Source organism: Eleginops maclovinus, chromosome 9 (genome assembly GCF_036324505.1).
Source record: "Eleginops maclovinus isolate JMC-PN-2008 ecotype Puerto Natales chromosome 9, JC_Emac_rtc_rv5, whole genome shotgun sequence".
NCBI classification, from domain to species: domain Eukaryota; kingdom Metazoa; phylum Chordata; class Actinopteri; order Perciformes; family Eleginopidae; genus Eleginops; species Eleginops maclovinus.
The window spans coordinates 15639904-15663352 of record NC_086357.1 but is presented as its reverse complement, the minus strand read 5'-3'; the positions used below and the strand labels follow the sequence as shown (position 1 = coordinate 15663352).

Here is a 23449-nt window from a genome sequence, read left to right as displayed (position 1 = left end):
TAAATGGTCTGCAAAGGCTAAAATCCCTAAGTTCACTCCAGGGGTAGTTTCTCTCCCTCACATTCCCCCCTGACATAATACTTCCATTGGCTAACGCTCCAACACATTGTACGTGAGGCTAAGGGGCGGGACATCAAGCGGTTGACCAGTCACAACAGAGCTGACCTTTTAACCAATCAGAGCAGACTTGGCTGAAAAGAGGCGCTGCAGCACATCACAGTAGAGGCACCTTGGATCATCCTGTTTAACTTTTTCGTTTTTTTTTACTTTAGTGGCGGTGAACGACTTCATTGGAGAAAGGTGGCTAACCCTACAGGAGAACTTTGAAAGGTTTATAGATGTTGGGTGTGATGTATGATAAGGAAAGGAAGGCTGTGGGTCATATAAACTAGTTAATGTGAATATGGAAAATATAGAGAAACACCATAAAAACATAAAAGGTAAAAATAAAATACATTTGGGATAAAATGTAAGTGTCAAATGAACATTTAGAATCTTTCTGGAGCAAATAAGGAAAAAACTAGATACATTTTCAGATGTGTGCAGTTAAGCTCAAATAGTTTTGTAAAATCTACAACAGGAAACTGCTGAAAGCCTCACAGACTGGAGAGGGAAACCACAGCTTTCTGCTTGTTCTCTTCCTGTACTCTCATATGTCAATTTCGCCCTGCCTTTGCTTTCTTCAGAATTACGTTTTATAGAAGTCTTCCTCTATGAAAGTAGCCTTTGACTGGACTGTTGCATAACATAAATGGTGACAGATCAACAACAACCACCAGGGCGCTGCACAATAGCTGCCCACTGCTCCTAGTACTAGGATGGGTTAAATGCAGAGGACCATTTTCACTGTGTGTGCTCTGCTGAGTGCATGTATGTGACAATAAAGAGGGTTTCATCCTCCGATTCTATTCTACTATTCTAATAACATTGGATTGATGTTGCAATGCTGACTCCCTCCTACAAGCTAAGCATAGAATGGATGAAAGGCATGCTGTTTATTTTACTTTCCCATATTCTCTCTATAGTTGGTAGGTTGAAGTAACAGGAAAGGTCATTGGGTCGAAAATGAAATAAACCTCAAACATTATAAGTTTATTCCCTGGGAACGTAGGATGTAATGCCTTTGCAAATGTAATGGAAAATTACAAATACGATTCTGACATATATATGCTGAATAAATGAACAATATAGTCTTGTGGGCATTTTAGATATTTTTGACATGATAGAGGAAAACAAATGTCCAGTATTTAATTGGTTCAACCCCCAGGTAGTATACATTTGGTATTTTAGTTGCATTGTATTTATGACTGTTTCAGTTTGCTGGAGGAGACCTGTGCCGCCCCGGCAGTTGAAGAGTCCAGACCTCCTTCAAAAAACTTTTAATGTTTAACTTATTTTGCAACAAAAACTCTAACAGGTTCAGAAGAAGTCCCTGGAGGCAGACAGAGCTCAATGCGAAATATCTTTATCTCGTCAAAGACAGAAAACAAAGTCCGAGTAGACCTCGGGATTGTACTGCAAAACAAACATTGATTTAGTATTTTTATAGCCAAAGCCTTCTTGTTCGTCTTTCCTTGACCTATGTGAAGGACGATAAACCACCTTACCGATTCTTTGTTGTAACTCTTTTCCGCATATATTAATGCTCTTGTTAACGCTTCAACACATGTGTGCATGGTCATGTTCCCAGCACTACATTGACTGACTTGACCTTCTTAGTTTTATAACACTGAGAGGGGAGTTTTTATTTTTCTCCACTTCCCTATTTTAACTTTGTACCTCATTAACTTCAGAGAATGACATGAATAGTTTACTTGAACCTACTAAAGGTGGCTTTTAGTTTGAACTTGAAGCTCTTCGTCTGAGGCCTTGTTTTTTTAACCTCGACACACACATACAAAGAGAGACAGGGACCTGTATACAGACCTGTGACCAGCTTTAGCAGCAGAGCCCAGCCCACTACTCTCCTCCACATTAAGTCACACACATATTCTGATGGAAACACTTGTCTGACTATGTTCAAACCCTAACATAACAATATATTATTATACTGTATAATACTGGGTATTATAGTTGTATTATACCATCAAGTCATTATTCCCTTTTATTTTCTAATACAGTGCCTTTTCTAAAGAAAAGTTAACAAGTTCTGCAAATATGACCAGATACTGTTGATAGTGCCGCATATGCTCGTCTAAATCAGGAAACCCTGAACTTCCTGTGAACACACGCACATACGACTGAAACGAAAAGTCAAAGAAGATAGACCTGGTTTACAGAAACAAATGATCGAAAAGAGGACGAAAAGTAAAAGGTAAAAATAACAAATACCGTGACATAATTGTTGCTCTTAAATCTTTAAGTTGAAGCTATGTGTAAAGAAGTGTCAGCTTTTTAACGACAATAACCACATTACGATGTTGAGAATGTGCTGCGTTGTTAAAGCCTGTAGCTGTAACTTATACGTGTTTATGTTAATGATCATTTGCCAAGTAAACAGATCTTCGGTGTTATCAAAGTAAGCATGATATATTTGAATCAAATATCGGAAGGTGCAACCTGATTATGAATGATTAATTTCCTCATTAATTTTACATACTGTGCTCTTCATTCAGCAAACATGGTTTGCTGTTCTGTCTGATACAATGGGGAATCCCCAAAAAAATCTACATTTGACTTATTCAAAACATTTCTTTTGATTCATGGTAGAATTGTCGAGAAATGTGAATACACACAATCTTTAGTATACAAAGATATCCAAATCTTTATTTCAACAACTTGACATTCATACACATTAAACATCCAATAACAGTAACATTCTGAGTTTGAGCCTTAGCTGTGTAATTAAGCTTACGATGCTTGCTTGTACAGATAACCACAGCGTAGAATTGTGAACATTTTAATGTTAAAATATTTCAATTGAATTTAATGACATTGTTTTACTAATTTATGACTCACTCAAAGACCCTTTTTTGTATCTTAGAGAGTATATCTTTTTTACTATATTTATTTTGAAGAAAATGTGAAAAATGAAGTAGCTATAGTGGTGCAAATAGAGCTGCTAACCTCATGCAGCATGCTTATTACATAATTATTTCCTGTTTAATAGCATTGCTACTTCATGTGAGCAAAGAGGATGCAACTTCAACAAAGTCCTAGGAAAAAATGAGGTTATCTTAATAAACTATCAATATTTTTAAAGACAACTTCACAATAAATAAACTCCCTGAAAAGTCTAAATGTATAGTATATATATACAGTATAGTCAGATAAGCCAAAAACATTTTTTGCAAATGAAATTGCTGAAATTATCTCACCCTATTTAGTCTGTAATCTAGATGTGTTCCTCAGAATTACCAATGGATCTCAGCGAGGAGGAGTCGGCCCCTCTGGTGATCAGAGACCGGGGAGGCAGTCAGAGGTCTAGTTCTAGCACTAGTCCCAGTTTACAAGTACACCTCTACTTCTTCCCAGCCACAAAGAATGCAACAACATTACATATTTCATCCGGACAAATCTCTGCTGAAAATCTTTGCATCCAAGCAGGCAAACAATGTGGTAAGAGATTTCACTGGATGACCATGACTTAGGGCTTCTTGTGGTTAATACCAAAGTGTGGGTACATTAAACCTTGATATTCAATGTTAAAATATATAACTTTTCTCTTGTTAATGTGTCAAGTGTGCAAAACATTTAATCTTGGTGAATTCATGTTAAATGTGATCCCTCTCTCCAGGAATCTTACCAGTTCACCAAAGTCTTTTCGCTTTGGCATCCTCTGATCTCTCATTTTGGTATCCTCCATCACACATGTTTAACACAGAAGAAAACCTACAAGTCCACTTTAGAGTCAGGTAGGTGACAAATAACTGAAATCATACACTTAGTCATTTATCTTTAAATGTTTAGATCATTTATGGGATGGTATTTAGATTTTTTTGAAAGACCATTAATGAAGAACTCTGTTGTTAAACTTGTACACAGTACATCAAAAAGTGTATGTATATGCACATTTTAGGAACTCGTCATAATGTTATGCTATGTGGAATTATGGTTTTATTTCTGGGGTGCAGGTTTTTCTTTGAAAACTGGTTCGGACAAGGACCAAGAACATCGTACCGCTACAGTCTGACCAGAGACAGAATCACTTTAGTGGTTGACTACAGTGTCATTGACTATCTCTTTACTCAGGTAAAAAATACAACATTTCTAAACATGGTACTGAGATAAGTCCTTTCATGGTATATTTTATTTTAGAATTATTATAGAATTAAGTAACTTTTCATTACATTTAGATTCATCAATGAGGTTGTAGGCTATGCTAAATCTTTATCACCGAACATTTAGTTTGAAACAGTTAAATGCCAGTTGCATGCTATGGATATGTGATGGAACTTGTGCTGACCATTTCTTTTGGGATATAGTTGCGAAGTGACTTTATTGCTAGTGAGGCTGGAGTGTGCCCACCTCTGAGTGCCCAGGAGGAATGCCTCGGTCTGGCGGTGCTGGACTTGTGGAGAATGGCTAAAGAGCGGCATCAGAGTGTCAGAGAGCTCTGCAAAACTGTCAGGTACTTAGATTAGGATAAACCCAGCCTCATCAGTTACAACTGTGATCACATTTTTCTCTTTCAGAAATAAAGATTGATAATGAAGTGTTGTATATTTGTTTAAGTTCATAACCATTTCAAGTTTTACTGTCTTCCTCTCTCAGCTACAAATCCTGCCTTCCTAAGTTACATCGACATGACATCCAGCGACGAAACCGACTTGATCGCTTTCGCATCCGAAACACCCTCAAGCGTTTCCTGAAGAAGCTTGGTAACTCCTCCATAGATGAGAGCAGCTTGAAGCTCAAGTACCTGATCGAACTGGCTGGCATCGAGCCCTCTCTGGGAAGAGAAACCTTCCAAGTGAATTCTTCTCCCTCGCATTCGACGTCAGCTTTCTGTCTTGTGCGTGTCACTGGGGAAACTGGGATTGAAACCAGTAGGAGTCGTCATACTGAGGGTGTCCTGGTAAGAAAACGTTGGACTTAAGTTAGGGTTTAATGGGGCATGTTGGTTATTCTTTTATTCCTCTCAGAAGATGACGTGTGTGCTTCCAAGTTTCAACATGAATCTGCTTGGTGTTACTTCCTTATGCTCTGCTCTTAATAATTTCTTGTTCTTAGGAGTGGCAAACATTCTGTGATTTCAAAGATATCCTAGACATCAGTATAAAGAGGGTTTGCCATGAGCAGGTTCCCCAAGACAGCAGGATGGTGACAATAACTCGTAAAGATGACAGATGCTTGGTAAGGGACGTATTTTACACCCCCAATCATTATGTTCCGTTTGTCGGCAAAAAATGAAGTCTATTGATTCTCCATTTGCACAATAGGAAGCCAACTTCCAGAGTCTCAAGGAAGCCCTTTCATTTGTGTCTCTTGTTGATGGCTACTTCAGACTGACCACAGACTCCAGTCACTACTTCTGTCAAGACATTGCTCCTCCAAGTATTCTGCAAGGGATCAAGAACCATTGTCACGGCCCCATCACGTGAGCCATTTTGTAATAATAAATCCAAAGCCATCTTTCACACAAACAGATTTACTTCATATCTTGTTTTATCAGATCTGAGTTTGCAGTCAACAAGTTGAAAAAGTCAGGGTTTAAAGGAAGTGCATTCCTTCTACGGCAGAGTCCAAAAGACTATGACAACTTCTTCCTTACCGTCTGTGTTCAGGTAAAGATTTTGAACTTAAGCAAGTTCGGTCCTAACATGTGTGCAAAAGTAATATTCATGTGATTTTGCCCTCACAACATTTTGCTTTTGCACATCATTACTTTAGCTAGGAATCTACACATATATTTCATTATAACCTCTTTAGTGTTGATAAAACTGGGTGTACTTTTCACATTTCTACAGACTCCACTCGGACTTGACTATAAAGACTGCCTCATTATTAAGGAGGAGCACTACACTCTTCCTGGTGTCGAGAAACAATTTTCCAGCTTGAGGGAGCTCACCAGCTATTACCAACACAACAAGCTGCTTCTGGCTGAAGTACCTGTCAAGTTGGGCCGCTGTTGTCCACCCCGACCCAAAGGTGTTTTCCAATTAATGGATAGTATATAACAAGACAAATACTCAATATGTAGCTTGGTTAAAAGTTATTATCCTTTGTTTAATACAGTTTTTATAATTCTGATCTATGACCAAATACTACAATACAGAGTACATTATTTGTAATTTTCGGAATTTACGGTCAGCAATCAGTGGAACACAACTGTGAGGAGGAGGACAGCGTCTTATGTACCAGGTCCAAGTGAAAACTAAATCCAAATCTACCCATATTACTGAACTTGAAGTATGTTTACATCTCCACTAGTATCCCAGATGAGTTATTTCTATTACCATTTCTATTTTTGTGCATGTTGATATCTTTTCCTGGTCATCGAGCATATGCTAGCTGTGTTATTTTGAAAGACGCCAGCATACTATTGCAATTGGCAATTAGTATTCAAAGTATTCAAAATAACTCATTATCCCACATGTAATAGTCATGTATCAACTTAACTACTCATTGTCTTTTTGCTGAAATGAGATATGTTTTTTTATGTCTGTAACCTCAATAAACTTTACCATGAACATGTTTTTTGCTCTTTTTACAGAACTTACAAATCTGATAATCATACGCAACAGCAGCTCCATAGAAGCTCAAGGGTCTCCAACATCTGAAAGAAACAAATTCAGTCATATCCAGTTCCACATGATCAAATGTGAAGACCTTAAATGGGTGAGTGTGTAGATAGGACTCCAACTTAAAGATGCCGTTTCTAAAAGTCCCACGAATATGAATATCAAGACTAGTTTCTTCTCTTCTTCTAATATGACCATTGTTGCTCAAAATATCCTTCCATCTTTAAAACTACTATGATTCAAATACCATTACTGTTTATAAGAAATATTCTTTGTGTTAATTATGATGGAGGAAACTTTAATGAAGGTTCTGTTTTTTTCTGTCAGGCTGAATGCCTTGGACAGGGTTCCTTCACGCGAATATTCAAAGGCTATAAAACAGACATTCGTGATGGAGAGAAACACGTGACAGATGTTTTCCTGAAAGAGCTCGAAGTTGTTCATAAAAATTGCTGGGAGGTGGGTTTCATTCAGATTAAAAAACACGAAATGTTTTAAATTAATTATTCATAGATAAAGAACAGATGATTTGTTTTCCTTCTCTCAGTCATTCTTTGAAGCTGCCAGCTTGATGAGCCAGATTTCACACAAACATCTCCTCCTGGTATATGGTGTTAGTGTTCAAGGAGTCAAAAGTAAGTCTAAACTTGCGACAGATTTGCAATTTGATCACAGCTGTGATGCCAAGTCTCCAGGAGCTCGATGACACTCAGAGGCTCACAAGCCGAAAGAATACTAGCAACGCTGTTGCAGCTGGTAACCACATTGCAAGTTTATCCAGACTGTTGTTTTATTGCTACAGTTTGATAATTGTTTTCCTGTCAGATTCATGAAACTAATGTGCATTATGTTTTCTATATGTGTTACCGTTGAGTAATGTACAGGTCCCTTGATATGCATCAGCATAATTCAGCCTTCATTTTGATCTCAATTCCATATCTGTAAAGTTAAGAGATTGTATCTTGCACGGTTGAATCTCTATGTTGGTGACACAATCTATGAACAGACAAACAGTCAAAGAGAAATATAAAAAGCTGCCTTAGTACCCAAAACCTCTTCTGTGGAAGGTTTAAAGTAGGTTTCTCCAGATGCAAACTTTTACTATGACGACACACACTCACAAAAATGTCTTCACATCAGATCCTCATGTGACCCCGACTGAGTCTGTTGTCTGTGGGTGAGCATTTCTGACCCTGTGTCTGGTTTGAAGTACAGCTGTAGAAACAAACCTCCCTGTGCCTTACAGACATCATGGTGCAGGAGTTTGTCAAGTACGGGGCCCTGGACCTTTACTTGAAGAGAAAGGGATCTGTGTCAGTGAGCTGGAAACTTGACGTAGCCAAGCAGCTCGCATCAGCCCTCAACTTTCTGGTAAGAAAAACATCTTAATGTAGAGCATTACTATAAGACCCAGGATTGGAAAATTAAACTGGAAGTGGAACGATGCAGCTCACTATAATTAGTCAACATTAACTGCCTTGCAGGAAGAAAAGAACATTGTTCATGGAAATATCTGTGGAAAAAATCTGCTGCTGGCCAGGGAAGGTGACCTATCACAGGGCAGCTCTCCATTCGTGAAGCTGAGTGACCCAGGCATCAGTGTGGCCATGTTGGGGAAGAATGGTAAATCTTCAGGAAAGGAGAGACACCTGAGTGATACTGTACTTAAAGAACCATTTAGTAACATATAAAAGTGAATGGACTTGTAATCAATGAACTTGCTAACTGTTTGCTGTATAAACACACATACTTTCATTTCAAGGTATTATTACAAAAACAAAATGACCTTTGTGTCATCCAAATTATGTTTAACACATTTAAAGGTTGATGCCTAGTCCATGTGCATTATTTATTTGTGTGTTTGCATGTTTTTGTAGTGATCCTAGACAGGATCCCTTGGGTGGCCCCTGAAGTGCTAGAGGCCCCAGACAACCTGACTCTGGAATGTGATAAGTGGAGCTTTGGTGCCACTGTATGGGAAATCTTCAACAATGGGAACACACCACTGCAAGGCTGCGACCTGGATAAGGTACTTATTTTTTAATGTTTCCTTGTATAAACTGAATGGCAGCAGTAACAGGTTGTTGTATTACTTTGCTAAAGCTGCTTGTGAGTTCAAGTGACTTAAAGGGCCCGTTCAGAAAAAGAACATTTGCAGGTGACCAAACCTGTGGATAAGATCTTAAATGCAACCATGCATTTTATCATCTAGCCTTTTGGGATAGTACAGTAAATCATGTGAGTTACTGATGTTTTCTGCAGAAGCGCCAGTTTTACGAGAGCTTCCAGCAGCTGCCTCCCTCCCAGTGGACAGAGCTGGCCGATCTGGTCAGTCAGTGTATGGACTACCAGGCAGCGTTCAGACCCTCCTGTCGCAGTATCATCCGTCAACTCAACAGTCTGATCACTTCAGGTAACCATGTGTATCACTACTCTGCTCATAATGAATACAACCAGTATAAACCACATATCTTGTCAAAGGGTTTAGTCTATTTCAGTTCAATAACAAAATATATCTGTAATCAGACCCTGTTACCAAATCTTTTGTACATATTAATTGTAATCTTGAATATCTTTTTCAAAATTTGTTGGAATCAGGTGATTTGATTACATCAGGAAACCAAAAGACAGTACTTATGTTTTGTGTTTCATGGCAGATTATGTAATACTGCACGCCACTGAGCCTGTCGCACAGAGCCCTGTCTGGAGAGCCCTCAGCCCTGATCAAGGCGAACAGACACTGTTTGAGGAGAGACACCTACGCTACATCTCCCCTCTGGGGAAAGTAAGTCTGCAGTGCAACAATAGGATTAAAATATTTAGAACGTATGCCAATCGGTGCACTTCAATGATCGTGATCTTTTGTGTTAATATGGTTGGTCACTTTGAATAAAAGCATAGCTAAATGAATTGTTTAGAGTTTTTTTATGCAATGTTTTGAGAAGATCTATTGAGTCTTGTCAAGATACTGTGCTGGTGTTGTCTGTGTTCAAAGGATGTTGAGCTTAAAGTATACAGCCTTGTATATATTTTTAATTAACTCTTGACATTTTATTCGCACTTCCTTAGAGGTGCAAAAGACATTGTGTTTGATGGACTAACAGATGTAAACAGGCTGTTGTGAGGTCATGGTGGTGAGGTAAAGTTTTTGGGTGTGACCGACAACTGAGTAAGTGAAAACTTTTTTCAGGGAAACTTTGGCAGTGTTGAACTTTGCCGTTATGACCTGCTGGGGGATAACACTGGTGAGCTGGTCGCTGTAAAGAAACTGCAGCCCAACAAGCAGTCGACCCTTGACGACTTCAAGAAGGAGGTCAAAACCCTCAGCGTTTTGGACTATGAGTACATTGTCAAATACAAAGGAGTCTGTTACAGCACAGGTAAAAAAACATTTACTGCAAACATAGTCACAGAAAAAGAACAAAATTCTAAGACTGCTTATTCAAATGTATTTTGTATATTTTGTATCTTCTGTTTGGATGGAGTCTGGTTTTCAATCACTGTTTAAAGGATGTCTTTGCTCACTTTAAGTGAAAATACACACAAGCAAATGGGTTGAATGAATTCAATGTTTAATGTTTGCCTGTACACAGGTCGCCTCAGTATGAGTTTGGTGATGGAGTACCTGCCCTACGGCAGCCTTATTAACTACTTGGATAGTAACCGACTTCACGTCAACAGATGGCGTTTGTTACTTTTTGCTTCTCAGATCTGCAAGGTAAGAGTCAGATGTATGTATGATAGTTATATTTACACAATTTGAGAAGGCTCTGTGTTTGAATTGACACTGATGTAATTATTGCCTGACAAAATCTTGCCACTACATCTTTTAAATACTGTGACCTTACATCTTTTCAAAAACAAGTATACACTCTAATATTACTAAATATGTGCGTATCTTTTGGTTCCACAAATCAACTTAATTGTCACCAGCTATAAGCTAGTACCAAATGTTGATTTCACACCATAAAACAAATTGGCCATGGACAAGGTATATTTAATTTATTTCTGTTTTGCCATTTTTCCATTTCCAGGGGATGGAGCACCTGCAGACCTTGCGCTATGTGCACAGAGACCTCGCAGCCAGAAATATCCTAGTGGCCAGTGAGTCGCTGGTGAAAATAGCTGATTTTGGGCTGACCAAGGTTGTTCCTTTTGACAAGGAGTATTACAGAGTATTGCAACCCGGAGATAGCCCCATTTTCTGGTACCTATCCTTATTATTAAACATTCAACATTCTTTTATCTGAAGTGTAATTACCAATGAAAAATGTTGTGAAGGATTCTGTCGAGGCCTGCTGTTTGCTCGAATCAGATACTTCACTACTACTGTTTAAAGTGTTTGTACTAAGCTAACTATTTAAGCTTCCGGTTCCTGGAAGTGTACCTGACCATACACTGCTCATTTAATGCAGGTACGCCCCAGAGTCCATCAATGACTCCAGATTCTCCCACAAGTCAGATGTCTGGAGTTTTGGTGTCGTTCTTCACGAGCTCTTCAGCTACTGTGACATCAACACGAACCCAAAAAGAGTAAGAAGGTTACTTGTCTTTATGCATTAAAAACTTTTCAATATTTCGCCCTTTTTCATTTTTTTTATTCTTTCCTTAATTTTCTCTTTTAGCTATGTATGCAGGAGATTGGAAACAATGTGCAGAGTCAGTCCATTTCAATGTATCTGGCAAATATTCTAAAGAACAACTGGAGGTTGCCAGCTCCTGCAAACTGCCCAGCCAAGGTATGTTTCCTCTTTATGATTCAATAGTTTTTTGTAAAACTGACAAATAAAAAGGTATTTTATTCGTCAGTTTTTCAATACCTAGCTCTAACAAATATATTACAATGTTTAGGTAATTACAATGTAAATCATCATTGGTGTAGTTATGTGGCCTCTGTTTTATGCAATGCGAAATTAAAAAAACTTCCCGAAACATTCCAGGTCATTTAGCAAATATTTATCTTAATTCTGGAAGCTGACAGTAGTCTTTGCTGTGTATGACATTTAGTGTAAACATTTTGCCCCATCTTGTTGAACTAGTCACTACATCTCTCATACAACACCATTTAAATGGCACCAGTTCTTTGTTTTGTTGAATATTATATTTTTGTCATTCATGTCACCAGGTGTACAGTTTGATGAAGCAGTGCTGGGCGTACGACTTCGAGGAACGACCTTGTTTCTCTGGCCTGGGAAACCAAATTGAAGCCATCATGCAGGACGAGAGCTAGAGAACGAGAACCCTTAAGGCTGACAGGGACCCTGTTAAAAACTAAATGAATTAGTTTTAAACCCTGTTGGATAAGCTTGAAAATGCATTGTCACAAAGCTGAAAACAGCTAGACATTTGGTTGTATAAAATATGATGCATTCCTGAAGATTAAACTACCCATAAGTAAGGGTTTGAATGCAGTGCCAGAACCCAGTTTGGTTACAGTAGCACTACTTCAGTAAAGAATAAGAATACATATTCCACAAAAAGGTGTATTCTCAAGGCCATTTCACATAAGATCATGTGCATTGATGAGTTTTTAGTTATTCATGTTTTCTTGCTAAACAGTATGATTAGCAAATAGCAATTTCAAAATACTATAATATTCATAACGCATGGTTAGCAAAGAATATATTGTGTGCATTTTATATTTTCCTTTCATTTATACTGTGGTAATATATATTGTTGTCCTTTTCAGTGGCATCATTTGATGTATTTTGTAGTGTTTTTAAATCCCTCGCGTGTTTGAAATAAAGTAATTTGTTGGAAACAGCTTTTGTAAATCTTTATTGATTGAACTCTGTAAAATTAGCTGTTTTGATATAAATATATTTATATGAATAATTGAATAAATGAGAGTAAATAGGGTAGGTTGGATTGTGCCTTCAAAAGACCAGAGCAATGATAATAAAAGGTCATACTTTAGTAAAGAAGTGGATACTTTAGAGCAGCTTGACTGAATGGACTGAGACGTATTGTATATAATCATACCTGATGTTCACTCTTTATGATTGAATAGTTGAAATGCAGTAGTCTTTTTGTAGACAATGTAAATCATCTGTGGTGTAGTGATGTGGCCTCTGTTTCATGCAGGGCAAGTGTTCCTCAGAATTAAATAACTTCCCAAAACTCATTCTGCAAATATTAATTTATTTAATTGTAACCAATTGAGAATTGAATATCGTATAAGAGCGAGTTGCTTTGCCTGTAACAAATACATAAATGTATACTCTTTGGCTCCCAGGTAGTTTTTGGGAAGTTTTTAAGTGGCACATAGATGAAGCATAGAAATTGCATATGTATGTCCAATAAAACATTTATTTTAAAGAAGGTGCATATGCGCTCCGTTTGTCTGACAAAATGCTGTAACACCTGTGTTTGAATTGACATCAGTGTTAAAAAAAATGTTTTAAAAACTTTCCACACTCTTAAATAGCAAACCTATAAAAGCAGGGTTTTAAAAGGTGCTAGATTAAAAATCACATTGACTGCAGAAGCTGCTTAACTTTTTTGACTCTCCTAAGCTTCTGGTTACTTGCCAAGAGAGAAAATAAATCCTGTACTAAGGAGAAAAATTACTTGAAATGAATACATCAAAAACAATTTCAGGGAAATATGGGAATACATAAATAAAAGACAACAAGTGCGTTAATAATTAAACAGCATAAATAAATATCTTTAAAATTACTTTTCATTCACTTGTCTTTAAAAACAGCAGAGGGGGCTGTTGCTTCTTAATTGGATACTTTGCTATTTAGAGTAGCCTTCCTGTGATAACTAATGCGGCATCTGCGACGCCATCCGTCGGAAAGTAAGTTAAGGATTAAAAATAAGAACACAAGGCTTTAAAACTAAGAGCTCTTACAGGCGTTTATTTAAAATATACGATATACATAAACTGAGGCATGAGCCAAAAACATGGATTAAGTTCTCAAATATAAAAAACAAAATAACAATGACTAGCAAAGGGGAAGTCCTACATTTACTTAAGTAGCCTACTGTACTTAAGTAAAATGTTGAGATAGTGGTACTTGATTATTTCCGTTATCATACTTTCCTACTCCACTACAACTTAGAGGTAAATCGTGTGCTTTTACTCCACTACATTTATTTAATACCTTTAGTTACTTTACAGATTTGGATTAATCGTGTGAAACATAATCAACACTTACATAAGCCTTTAGTTACACCTGGAGTAAATTCACAAGCTACCCTGCAGTATACAAAGTAATTAAACTAGCTGCATCTATACTATACTTGATAACACTTTAATGCTTCAATAATTATAATCAAAACATAATATATATTATTCTGAAATGGACCAATTTGCATAATAAGTGCTTTTACTTTTGGTACTTTAAGTATATTTTGATGCTAAATATATTTTGAACTTTTAGTCCTGCATTTTACTTGTTTTACTCAAGTACAAGTTCTGAGTACTTCTCCCTCCTCTGATGACTGGGCTACTACTACACCTTCTTCACATCCGGCAATACAATAATTAAATAAATGTACCTTATGTCTTATGGCTCCTCTGTTGAAATATAAACTGATTTGAGAAATTAATCATTTTAAAATTCACGTGTTGTAATTAACTTTGGATGAAAGAATCGGCTTAAGAAATGTAATGTAATTGATTTTCATTCATGCCTCACCCATATTAAACATTCAGCCGTTGCACAGGTTTAATGTAATTTTCCTGAGTGATTAATCCAAGATATTTACATGACAAAAGGGCAGCACTTGTGTACTTGCTAATTTTGTATTTTTGCTGCAGTATTATGTGTATCTGTGTTGGTCACTTTATAGACATTACCATACTAGGCTACTACATTTTGCTCCATAACTTGCATTTGTGTTGCATATTGTGCCAATTTATTTTGTGGGTTAATACAAATGCAACTACTTTCTTAAATCAGCGCAAATACGTTTTCCTATTTCTTTTTATTTCTTCAAGCTTTAAGATTCAGCTTTATTTTGTTTATACAATTGCAGAAGCCCCCTCCACCGGACAAACAATTATTAAATTAGTTAAATAGAAAAAAAACAATAAAATAGGCAATACAATAAAAAAAAAAACATAAAATGTGCCACAATCCTCGCATGTTACATTTTAGATGAAATATAATTTTTCTTTCTTAGAAAAATATTTGAAAAAGTGTTTTTTCTGCGGTTTTCTCTTTGTCCACAAGAGGGTTCCCTATTTCCTTGTTCTCTTTGCAATCTTAAATGACACATAACATCACTGCTGAAGTACAATGAGATACAAATATTAAACAACCTGTCATCAGTAGAAAGGTTTTCCTGAATATTGTAATTGTACATATTTTCAACAAGGTACAATAGTAAAAGTACAATTTAGCTGAAACTGTTGTCTGCATGTTCATTATTTGTGGAATGTGTAGTCATACTGCATAAACAGATTTTGGATAGAAGAGGGCACCACAGTTCCATATTCCTTGTAGAAACCAGTCATACTTTAAACCCTAACATTCAATTCAATGCATCCCCAAAAAAGTAATCATCTTATTCTTTTTGGATTGTGCTACACAGTTAGAAGTCATTACATTCACCAAACTACATGTAAATAAGGGCAGGAAACAAGCAGGTAAAACTGTATGGAAAAAGAGATCTAGGGTCTAGAACTTCTATTTTAAGAGGAAGACATCCCTGCAGAAAGTAACCGTAGTAGTGGGTCTAACAACATCCTGAATCTTGCATAGTAACTGGACAGGAAGAGACACTGATTTCCCATGTGAGTTGATGGCTGCTGCAACGGAAGTCTGTTTCCCCTTCATGTTCTCTGGCTGATAGCTTTTGAACAGGAAGTTCCTACAGGTTAGCAATATTATGCAAAAAAGTCCTGTGTCCTTTATCTGAGCTACTCATTAATTTTCTTTCATTTGAGATGACACGCAAAAAATGACTTGGTGTTGGAATGTATACAGTACTGTGCCCAGGACTCCCGCCTACATGTGTAAATACAAAGTGCATATCAGGATTACCCTGAAAAAAGGTTAAACAACACAAATATACCACTAACACAAACCATTAGAAAATCAAATACAAGTTCATAACAAATAAAACTTTTAAATAGATTTTAAAAACACGAAAATCAACTTTTTCCACCTCACAAAGTCCTACAGTAATCTTACATGAATATTCTTATTACAGACACCTTTATATATTCAATATAAATATTAAGAGAAAAGATTTCACAGTACATTCTTCAATTTAAAAAAATGTTTATGGTTAAGAAGAACTGATGTAAGGCACAAAAATATATATTAATCTTTTGATGAGGAAAATAAACAGGCACATACTGAAACTAGAAATTCCTCTCTGTTATATACCCCTTTACCTGTTCCTCTTTTGTCAAGTTGGAATTTACATTCATATCTGTCAAAAATGTTCTCACTTTGCATTATGTGAATTGCACCTGTTAGTTAGATGTAGCCAACAATGACAAAAAGCAAGTTTTGCCACCCAATTTTTAAATCCAGTGAAAGCACCCAGTTGGGGAAAAATCTACACTACCTACTGCATGTGAGTCAGATTGACTGCTGGCCAACGTTGTTTAGATACAAAGTTCCTTTGAACTGTGCTTCAACCTGCAGCTGAACAATGGTATAAAACGGTCTTGCCTGATCTAACATCCAAAGAGCAGGTGCAGGAAGAAAAGAGTCTATTAGCTTCTTTCACAGCCTGTAAGCTACATTTTGGTGCTGCTTAAGGTTTTTTGGGGAAAACATTTCAGATTGGGATCGTTTAAACTGTTCCACATAAGATACAATTGAGATGAAAGGAATCTGTGCACCAGTAAAACATCTTGATAAAAGCAAGGATCATAAACATCAAGTTTTCTCGAGGGCATGTACAGTCCTGCTGTCTTCACACCCATATGAGAAGCAGGACTCAATCCTGCTTTGGCCAGGCACATCCCCATGTAAACATCATCAATGGGAAGAATGGTAATGGACTGAGACATGTTGTATATAACCATAGCTGTATAACCAGACAGGAGAAAGCCCCCACCACCACAATAAGAGGGATATGAGTTTGACTCCTGCACCTGAACTGGGATATAGTATTTGCTAAAAGATGCTCTTATGGGCCCCACATTATAGATCAAATGGCCAGCAAAGAGGTGTTTGTTTCCATCGTTGTCCTTTAGGCCTTGGAGATACTCAACCATGTTATTTGTGTGGGCAAAGACGTCATCGTCACCATTAAGCAGAAAGCGAGCGTTTGGACAGTTTCGTTCCATCCATTCAAGGAAGAGGATCTGTTTCAAAGTGAGGTTGAAGAATGAATCACTAAAGTCCCATTGGATGATGTCATTGTACTCGCGTTGCTCCACCTCAAGTAGTTTGTTCAGTCTCTCTTTCTCAAAACCAGTATTTGTGGTCCCTGAGATGAATATCCTTCGGATCCACACACCATTGTGTAACCTCTCTTTAGCCCAGGTTTTACGCAGCACCTCTCGACGGTCGTAGTTGCCAGGGGAACTTTTAATGACCAGCAGAAGGAAGACTTCTGCAGATTTAGCCGCTCCTCCACATTTGTCAGGAAGGTCCAGTAGCATGGGGAAATGGCGACAATGTCTATAATAGAGAAAGTCTTGGATGTGCTGAGGAAGACTTTTGAAGCCTGTGATGTTGGCAGCAGACATGTTTTGTTGACATTTTGGCCAGGAATACACATAGGTGTTTTGTTTTATCAGTTGCTTTATTTGACGTTTGTCTTCCCTCACATCTTCTCCGAGGCTGAAGGTTTTGTTGTCAGTAAAATCTTTAAAGAGATGGAGGACAAACAGCCCAAGAGCTCCTGCCAGCAAGAGAGCTTTGATGCGGACGTTTCTCATCCTTGAATCTCTGCAGTGACAAAAATAAACAGTTTTATTATCATAAACTGTATGACAAAGAGTTTGTTTCCCCGTCATGTTCTCTGGCTGATAACCTGTTTGCTTTTAAAGAGGAAGTTCCTACAAGTTAGCAACATTGTGCCAAAAGGTCCTGTGTCCTTTATCTGCGCTACTCATTAACTTTCTTTCATTTGAGATGACACGCAAAAAATGACTTATTGGTGTTGGAATGTATACAGTACTGTGCCCAGGACTCTCGTCTATATGTGTAAATACAAAGTGCATATCAGGATTACCCTGAAAAAAAGTTAAACAACACAAATGTACCAAATACAAACCATTAGAAAAATCAAATACAAGTTTGATGATACAATGTAACAATGTATAATCTTGTTAATATAATCCACCTCACAAAGTCCTACAGTAAACGTACATGAATCTTGTTATTAGAGACCCCTTTACATATTCAATATAAATATTAAGAGAGAAGATTTCACAGTACATTCTTCACTTTTAACAAATATTTCTGGTTAAGATTAACTGATGTAAGGCACAAAAACATATATTAATCTTCTGATGAAGAAAATAAGCAGGCACATAATTTACCTGTTCCTCTTTTTTCGAGTTGGAATTTCAATGTCAAAAATGTCCACACTTTGCATTATGTGAATTGTACCTGTTAGTTAGATGTAGCCAACAATGACACAAAGCAAAATGTTGTATCGATCCGATATCAAGTACATACAGGATACTTTTTACTTAGAAAAACAGCTAATCTACTTTTGTAAAGGGGACAGCAAAGTGTCATCGATAGGCATGGCACGGTTTTGGTGAAAAAACCGAACCGTACGGTTTGCTTGCCACGGTGCGGTGTGTCTGTGCACCGTACGGAGTCCACGGTTTTTTTTTGTTTTTTTGTTTCTCCAGACGTTCGACGTTGCATTGTAGCCTAATGCCCGTATGTTACCACGTGGTTTTCATTCGCGCGAAAGCTAAGAGGTCGAGGTGTGTCAGCGTGTACAAACATGGCAAGTGGGAGTGGAGAAGGCGGGCCGCCTAGGCCGGAGATAGAGGATGCTCCGCGGTTGTTTAAATCAGGTGTGTGGGATCATTTCGGATTCCCCATCACATACGATGATACTGGCAATAAAAACGTCGATCGAAGTATTACAATATGCAAGCATTGCAAAACTCGCATTGGCTACGCTAGTGGAAACACTTCCAATATGTCCGGACATTTACGAAGACTTCACCCAAGTGTGTCCGTAGAGGTGAGGAGAGGAGAGCCAGCCAAAAAAACATTCACAATCAGTGCGGCATTTAAACAGCCTATGGCTGGGGACACAGCCAAGGTGAAATCAATTTCCAAAGCTATTGGTATATTCATCGCAAAAGACATGCAGCCCTACAGCGTGGTGGAGGGTGAAGGCTTTATGAATATGGTGAAGGTACTGGAGCCGCGGTACGTCATGCCCTCTCGCAGATACTTTGGCACCAATGTGATACCCAAGTTATATGACGAGACAAGGGAGGAAATAGTGACGGAGTTGTCTTTGGCATGCCACGTAGCTCTGACGACGGATGGATGGACTTCTAGGTCCACGGAAAGTTACCTGACAGTGACTGCCCACCACATTAATCCCCAATGGGAGTTACGAAGCTGCGTATTACAAACGCGCCCAATATACGACAGCCACACAAGCGAATTTCTTTCCAAAAAGCTACGAGAGGTGGTGGAGGAATGGAAGTTGGAGAGGGACAACGGCACCATTCCTGTCACAACGGACAATGCCAGGAACATAGTGAATGCAGTAGGTTTGACGGAGGGGCTTGGGCCACAGATCTCCTGCTTTGCTCATACAGTCAACCTGGCAGCCAAAAGCGCCATCTCTACAGCCCAAATCTCGCGACTGCTGGCGAGAGTCAGAAAGGTGGTTACTTTTTTCCATCGAAGCACAACAGCCGCCTTCATCCTGAAAACAAAGCAGGACATGCTAACGTTGCCAGACCACAAGTTAATTCACGACGTGCCAACTCGTTGGAACTCCACCTACGATATGTTGGAGCGCTATGTGGAGCAACAGGCGGCCATCTATTCCGCCGTGACGGACAAAGACATAAAAAAAAAAAACAAGGACATTTCCCTGTTAAACGACAATGAAACAAAGCTGACTGAGGGCCTCATTGATGTTCTTAAGCCACTGAAGAATGTGACCACCCTGATGAGCACAGAAACATCCCCCTCTGTCTCAATGATTATGCCACTGCAGAGGATGGTACTAAAAACAATGACGCCAAGTGCAGAAGACAGTTCTGCCATCAAAGACGCCAAGGCAGCAATCACCAAAGACCTTCAATCGAGATACAGTGATCCAAGCATACAGGATTATCTGCACAGAGCCACAGCACTGGATCCGAGGTTCAAGTCCTTGCCTTATCTGGATGAAGCCTGTCTAAAGAAAATCTGGGATGATCTCACATTGGAAATTGTGAACCTCGAAAAGCAGGTAGGCTATTCTGATTTATATCTAAAATAGGCCTAAATGTTATTTATCAATTATAAACTGGATTTAATCTTTTTTTTGCCTTTGTAATATGTTTATATTCCACACTGCCCTGTGCAACATACTGTAACTGTGTCACTGTCATGAGTGCTTTATGTCATTAACATTTCCCAAATGTCTATTTTATTTTCTGAATCTTGTCAGGCTCAACAACACCGTGAAGCCCAGGCAGCCAGTTCATTCCCAGGAGCGGAATCCGGGCCGTCAGAGACCTCTCCTCCCCCCCCCAAAAAATCTGCCATGGCAACAGTTTTTGCTGATTTTTTTACAACACAGGCAAGAAGCACAAAGCCTTTCCAAGATATAATTCGTGAAGAGGTCACTTCATACAAGGAAACAGGCTGCATCTCTGTGGATGAAAATCCCCTCGCATGGTGGAAGACCAACGCACATAAGTATCCCCATGTAGCAAAGTTGGCACAACGTGACCTGGCTGTCCCAGGTACATCTGTGCCAAGTGAGCGGGTTTTTTCCACAGCAGGGGACATTGTAACTGCAAGTAGGTCTCGTCTCTTGCCAGAAAATGTTGACAAACTCATTTTCATGCAGAAGAATATGAGAATTAAGTGAAAGGGGGAAGGCTGTTTTAAACAGTGCAGTGTTTGGTTCTATTGCAATATTTTATACTGATTGTGTCTGTGTGTATTTTGTTCGAAATTTTGTTAATATAACAGTGGCAAAAATACATCCTCACTCTCAGGGATTAGAAGAGTTGTTGATTTTGTTTTCTGTTAGGCTGGTTGGATGGTGGGCTCATATTATGTTTACGGCCTCATGTTCTCATAGGCAATTGTGTTCGCCTGTTCAAAGGACAGCAAACATTCCTGACACTTATTTTGAGTAATAAAGTAAAACATGTTGAAATCATCATGTCTTCCCTCTTGCTCTATCAAAATACTACCTTTCTGAGATTGTTAAAACAGTGTGCTTAGAGTCAATTGAAATTCAAGTTTGTGCATTATTATTACATTATAACTATAATTTTATACCCTTTTAAATGCTGTATCCTAAACTATGGTTAGTAATAGCATCTGTCTAAGAATATTCTCAGAGACAGGGCTCCTGTTATAAACTGGCTGTTACCAGAATGGCAAGGACCAAGTTGTAATGCATTGCTAAAGGCACTGTGTAATGTCATAGAAGTGTTGTGCTGTGGTAGTAAAATCTTTTCAGTGACTATTACAGTGTTCCACTGGTGTAACGGCGTGTATTATGGGGCTACGATAAAAAAGTAAAAAAAACACCAAGAACCGTACAAAACCGTAAACCGTGGACCTCAAACCGTGATACACCGTGAACCGTGAGTTTTGTGATCCGTGCCACCCCTAGTCATCGATATGCAAATTTGAATGAAAATCAAGTTCTCTTTAGGGTGGGTTTTCGGGTGATTGTTTAAATTTGTGGTGTTGCCACAGTAGCTTGCGTTTCTTCTGCAAACATCGCAGCTGGCAGTGTTTTGATCTGCAACTAGATCAAATCAAACAGAGCTCCTCCTCCTCTCTGCCGTTATGCAGCCATCAGTGCACTGCTGGGACTGCACCGCGGTAAGACTCACAGTATAGCAGGGGAGGGGCAGAGTGAGAGGAGTGGGAGAAGTGTACTGAATCTAAAGAGAAACTGAAACTTTAGTATCAATCTCATAGCGCAAGTACTTACTGTTGACAGGAGATTGTATTGACGTGAGTTGAGACCACACCACATTGTGACTATTTTTGGCTTAGTCTCATAGTATACAAAACTATGAGAAGTTTAATGTCCCTATATGAAAAACTTTTCAAACATTTCACATTACTGCTTTGAAAAAAACAAGCAGAGAGCAACAGCAGAGAGCTCGCTACCTCAAAGCATACATGAGGTGGCTTGGCATCTGCCCCGCAGGCTGCAGTATCCTGCTGTACTAACCCAGCACATGGGCGGACACTAATCTAATGCTGTCATGTCTCCTCAAAATGGATGGAATAAGTGACAAATACATGATGTCACGCATTGAAATATCAGCACAAACTAAGAAGCAAGACAGAAAAACATGAGAAGAACATTAACCTTTACTGTCAAATTTCAAAACACTAGCCTCACACTGTTGATCCACTAGGAAAATATGAAGACTATGCAAATATGCCGTCACAGAACTGAATGTTTGCATGAGATACACCAATATACATACATTGGTTAACAGTCAATATAAGAGCTGGGAGGACTTTTGTGGAGTATTTTCTTCCTTCAAACAATTTAAAATCATATGTCATGGTAGTCGACAAATCTCTGTCCTGTTTGTATTTTGTTAAGACTGTAGGGGGTTTTGAATTAAGTCAATATTTTTGCGCGATTAAAATACCAGGGTTTTTTCCCTCTTTCTTCCCCATAACTTTGCTTTTGCTTTGTGTTAATTATTGACGCGTGAACAATTCAGGCAATGCTTATCTGGCCTTTCCTTGTTTGCCATGGAATTTCAACAATAAAAGTGACTGTGAGGGATGAAAGACACAGATTGACGGAAGGACAATTAACAGGATATGTTACACCCGGACTAACTGCATTAACTAAAGTACTAAATATTCCACTTTATGTTTTTTTAATCTTTCATTTGTATTTTCTTTACAGAGTCAGATGTAAGATACAAAATATGATTGTTTACTACATATGACGCATTACGCTAGGTTTGGTTAACACACCGTATATATAACTAAAGCCCTCTTTTGACCAGCTACCACATACAATTAGTGCTTACATGATCGAGCAATAATGAATACAAAATTCTCTGTGAGAAATATTGATTGATATTGATGTTGAAAGAATAAAGTAAGAGTAAAATATAAGGTTTTTCACCGTATACAAAATGCAGCTCACACAACATGATGTCTGTAATATTTCCCGTTACTTTAAACCGGAAGGTGTATTCACTCTTACAGCGCGTGCAGCGACGCAACTAAACTAGCGATATATCTAGTTTCACTTAGTTGGTTTGTATAAATAACTAAGAGTATGCTACTTACATTTATAGTTCCGTTGCGTCTCTGTAGCTCCAAAGATAAGTGCTAGTCCTCAGCAGCATGATTTTGTAGTCTGGACTGATATGTCAGCCTCCTGGGCGTTGCCTGTTTAAGCTGATGGCCCTTCTGCGTCAGGACTAACTTTCCATCTATAGATCAATAGATCGGTAGATAGATTGATTGATTGATAGATAGGAGTCATTCTATAATTTGGGGTACATTTTTTTTATTTTTTTTATTTTACCTTTATTTTACCAGGCAGATCATTAAGAACAAGTTCTTATTTACAAAGATGGCCTGACATAAAACAAAAATAGGTGACACATTCCAGGTCCATTGATGATAATTATATTTATT

The 23449-nt window shown here is 38.2% G+C and overlaps 2 protein-coding genes across 5 annotated transcripts; one reads left to right on the top strand and one right to left on the bottom strand.

Moving 5' to 3' along the window:
- The first annotated feature begins 2209 nt into the window (after nt 1-2209).
- Nucleotides 2210-12446, top strand: jak3 (Janus kinase 3 (a protein tyrosine kinase, leukocyte)). Of its 4 annotated transcripts, none has more exons than XM_063891368.1 (24): nt 2210-2314; nt 3352-3558; nt 3737-3854; nt 4074-4191; nt 4425-4570; nt 4714-5017; nt 5173-5295; nt 5382-5539; nt 5615-5726; nt 5910-6090; nt 6656-6780; nt 7011-7142; nt 7231-7318; nt 7930-8054; nt 8168-8306; nt 8561-8712; nt 8946-9096; nt 9341-9468; nt 9874-10063; nt 10277-10401; nt 10718-10894; nt 11103-11216; nt 11309-11422; nt 11809-12446. In XM_063891368.1, exons 2-24 carry the CDS (start codon nt 3360-3362, stop codon nt 11911-11913), a joined length of 3324 nt encoding a protein of 1107 aa, XP_063747438.1. In that variant the 5' UTR covers nt 2210-2314; nt 3352-3359; the 3' UTR covers nt 11914-12446. The 4 variants fall into 4 exon arrangements, with proteins under 4 accessions (XP_063747438.1, XP_063747436.1, XP_063747435.1 ...); XM_063891366.1 differs by having other exon boundaries at nt 2220-2314; nt 3339-3558; XM_063891365.1 differs by having other exon boundaries at nt 2222-2314; nt 3327-3558.
- Nucleotides 12447-12972: 526 nt separating this feature from the next.
- On the bottom strand, nt 12973-23241 carry LOC134869600 (N-acetyllactosaminide beta-1,3-N-acetylglucosaminyltransferase 3-like). The gene is made up of 2 exons (XM_063891370.1): nt 23096-23241; nt 12973-17548 (listed from the first exon to the last, which is right to left on the bottom strand). The coding sequence occupies exon 2, from the start codon at nt 17536-17538 to the stop codon at nt 16387-16389; it is 1152 nt and encodes a 383-aa protein (XP_063747440.1). The 5' UTR covers nt 17539-17548; nt 23096-23241; the 3' UTR covers nt 12973-16386.
- Between the last annotated feature and the right edge of the window lie 208 nt (nt 23242-23449).

What these genes read in the sequence shown, in the direction of transcription:
- LOC134869600 (XM_063891370.1), bottom strand. Translation starts at nt 17,538, where the DNA reads ATGAGAAACGTCCGCATCAAAGCTCTCTTGCTGGCAGGAGCTCTTGGG.
- jak3 (XM_063891366.1), top strand. Translation starts at nt 3,339, where the DNA reads ATGTGTTCCTCAGAATTACCAATGGATCTCAGCGAGGAGGAGTCGGCC. An exon ending in GTAAAGATGACAGATGCTTG is followed by an intron (nt 5,296 to 5,381) that starts GTAAGGGACGTA and finishes TTTGCACAATAG; the next exon opens with GAAGCCAACTTCCAGAGTCT. An exon ending in ATAGCCCCATTTTCTGGTAC is followed by an intron (nt 10,895 to 11,102) that starts CTATCCTTATTA and finishes TAATGCAGGTAC; the next exon opens with GCCCCAGAGTCCATCAATGA.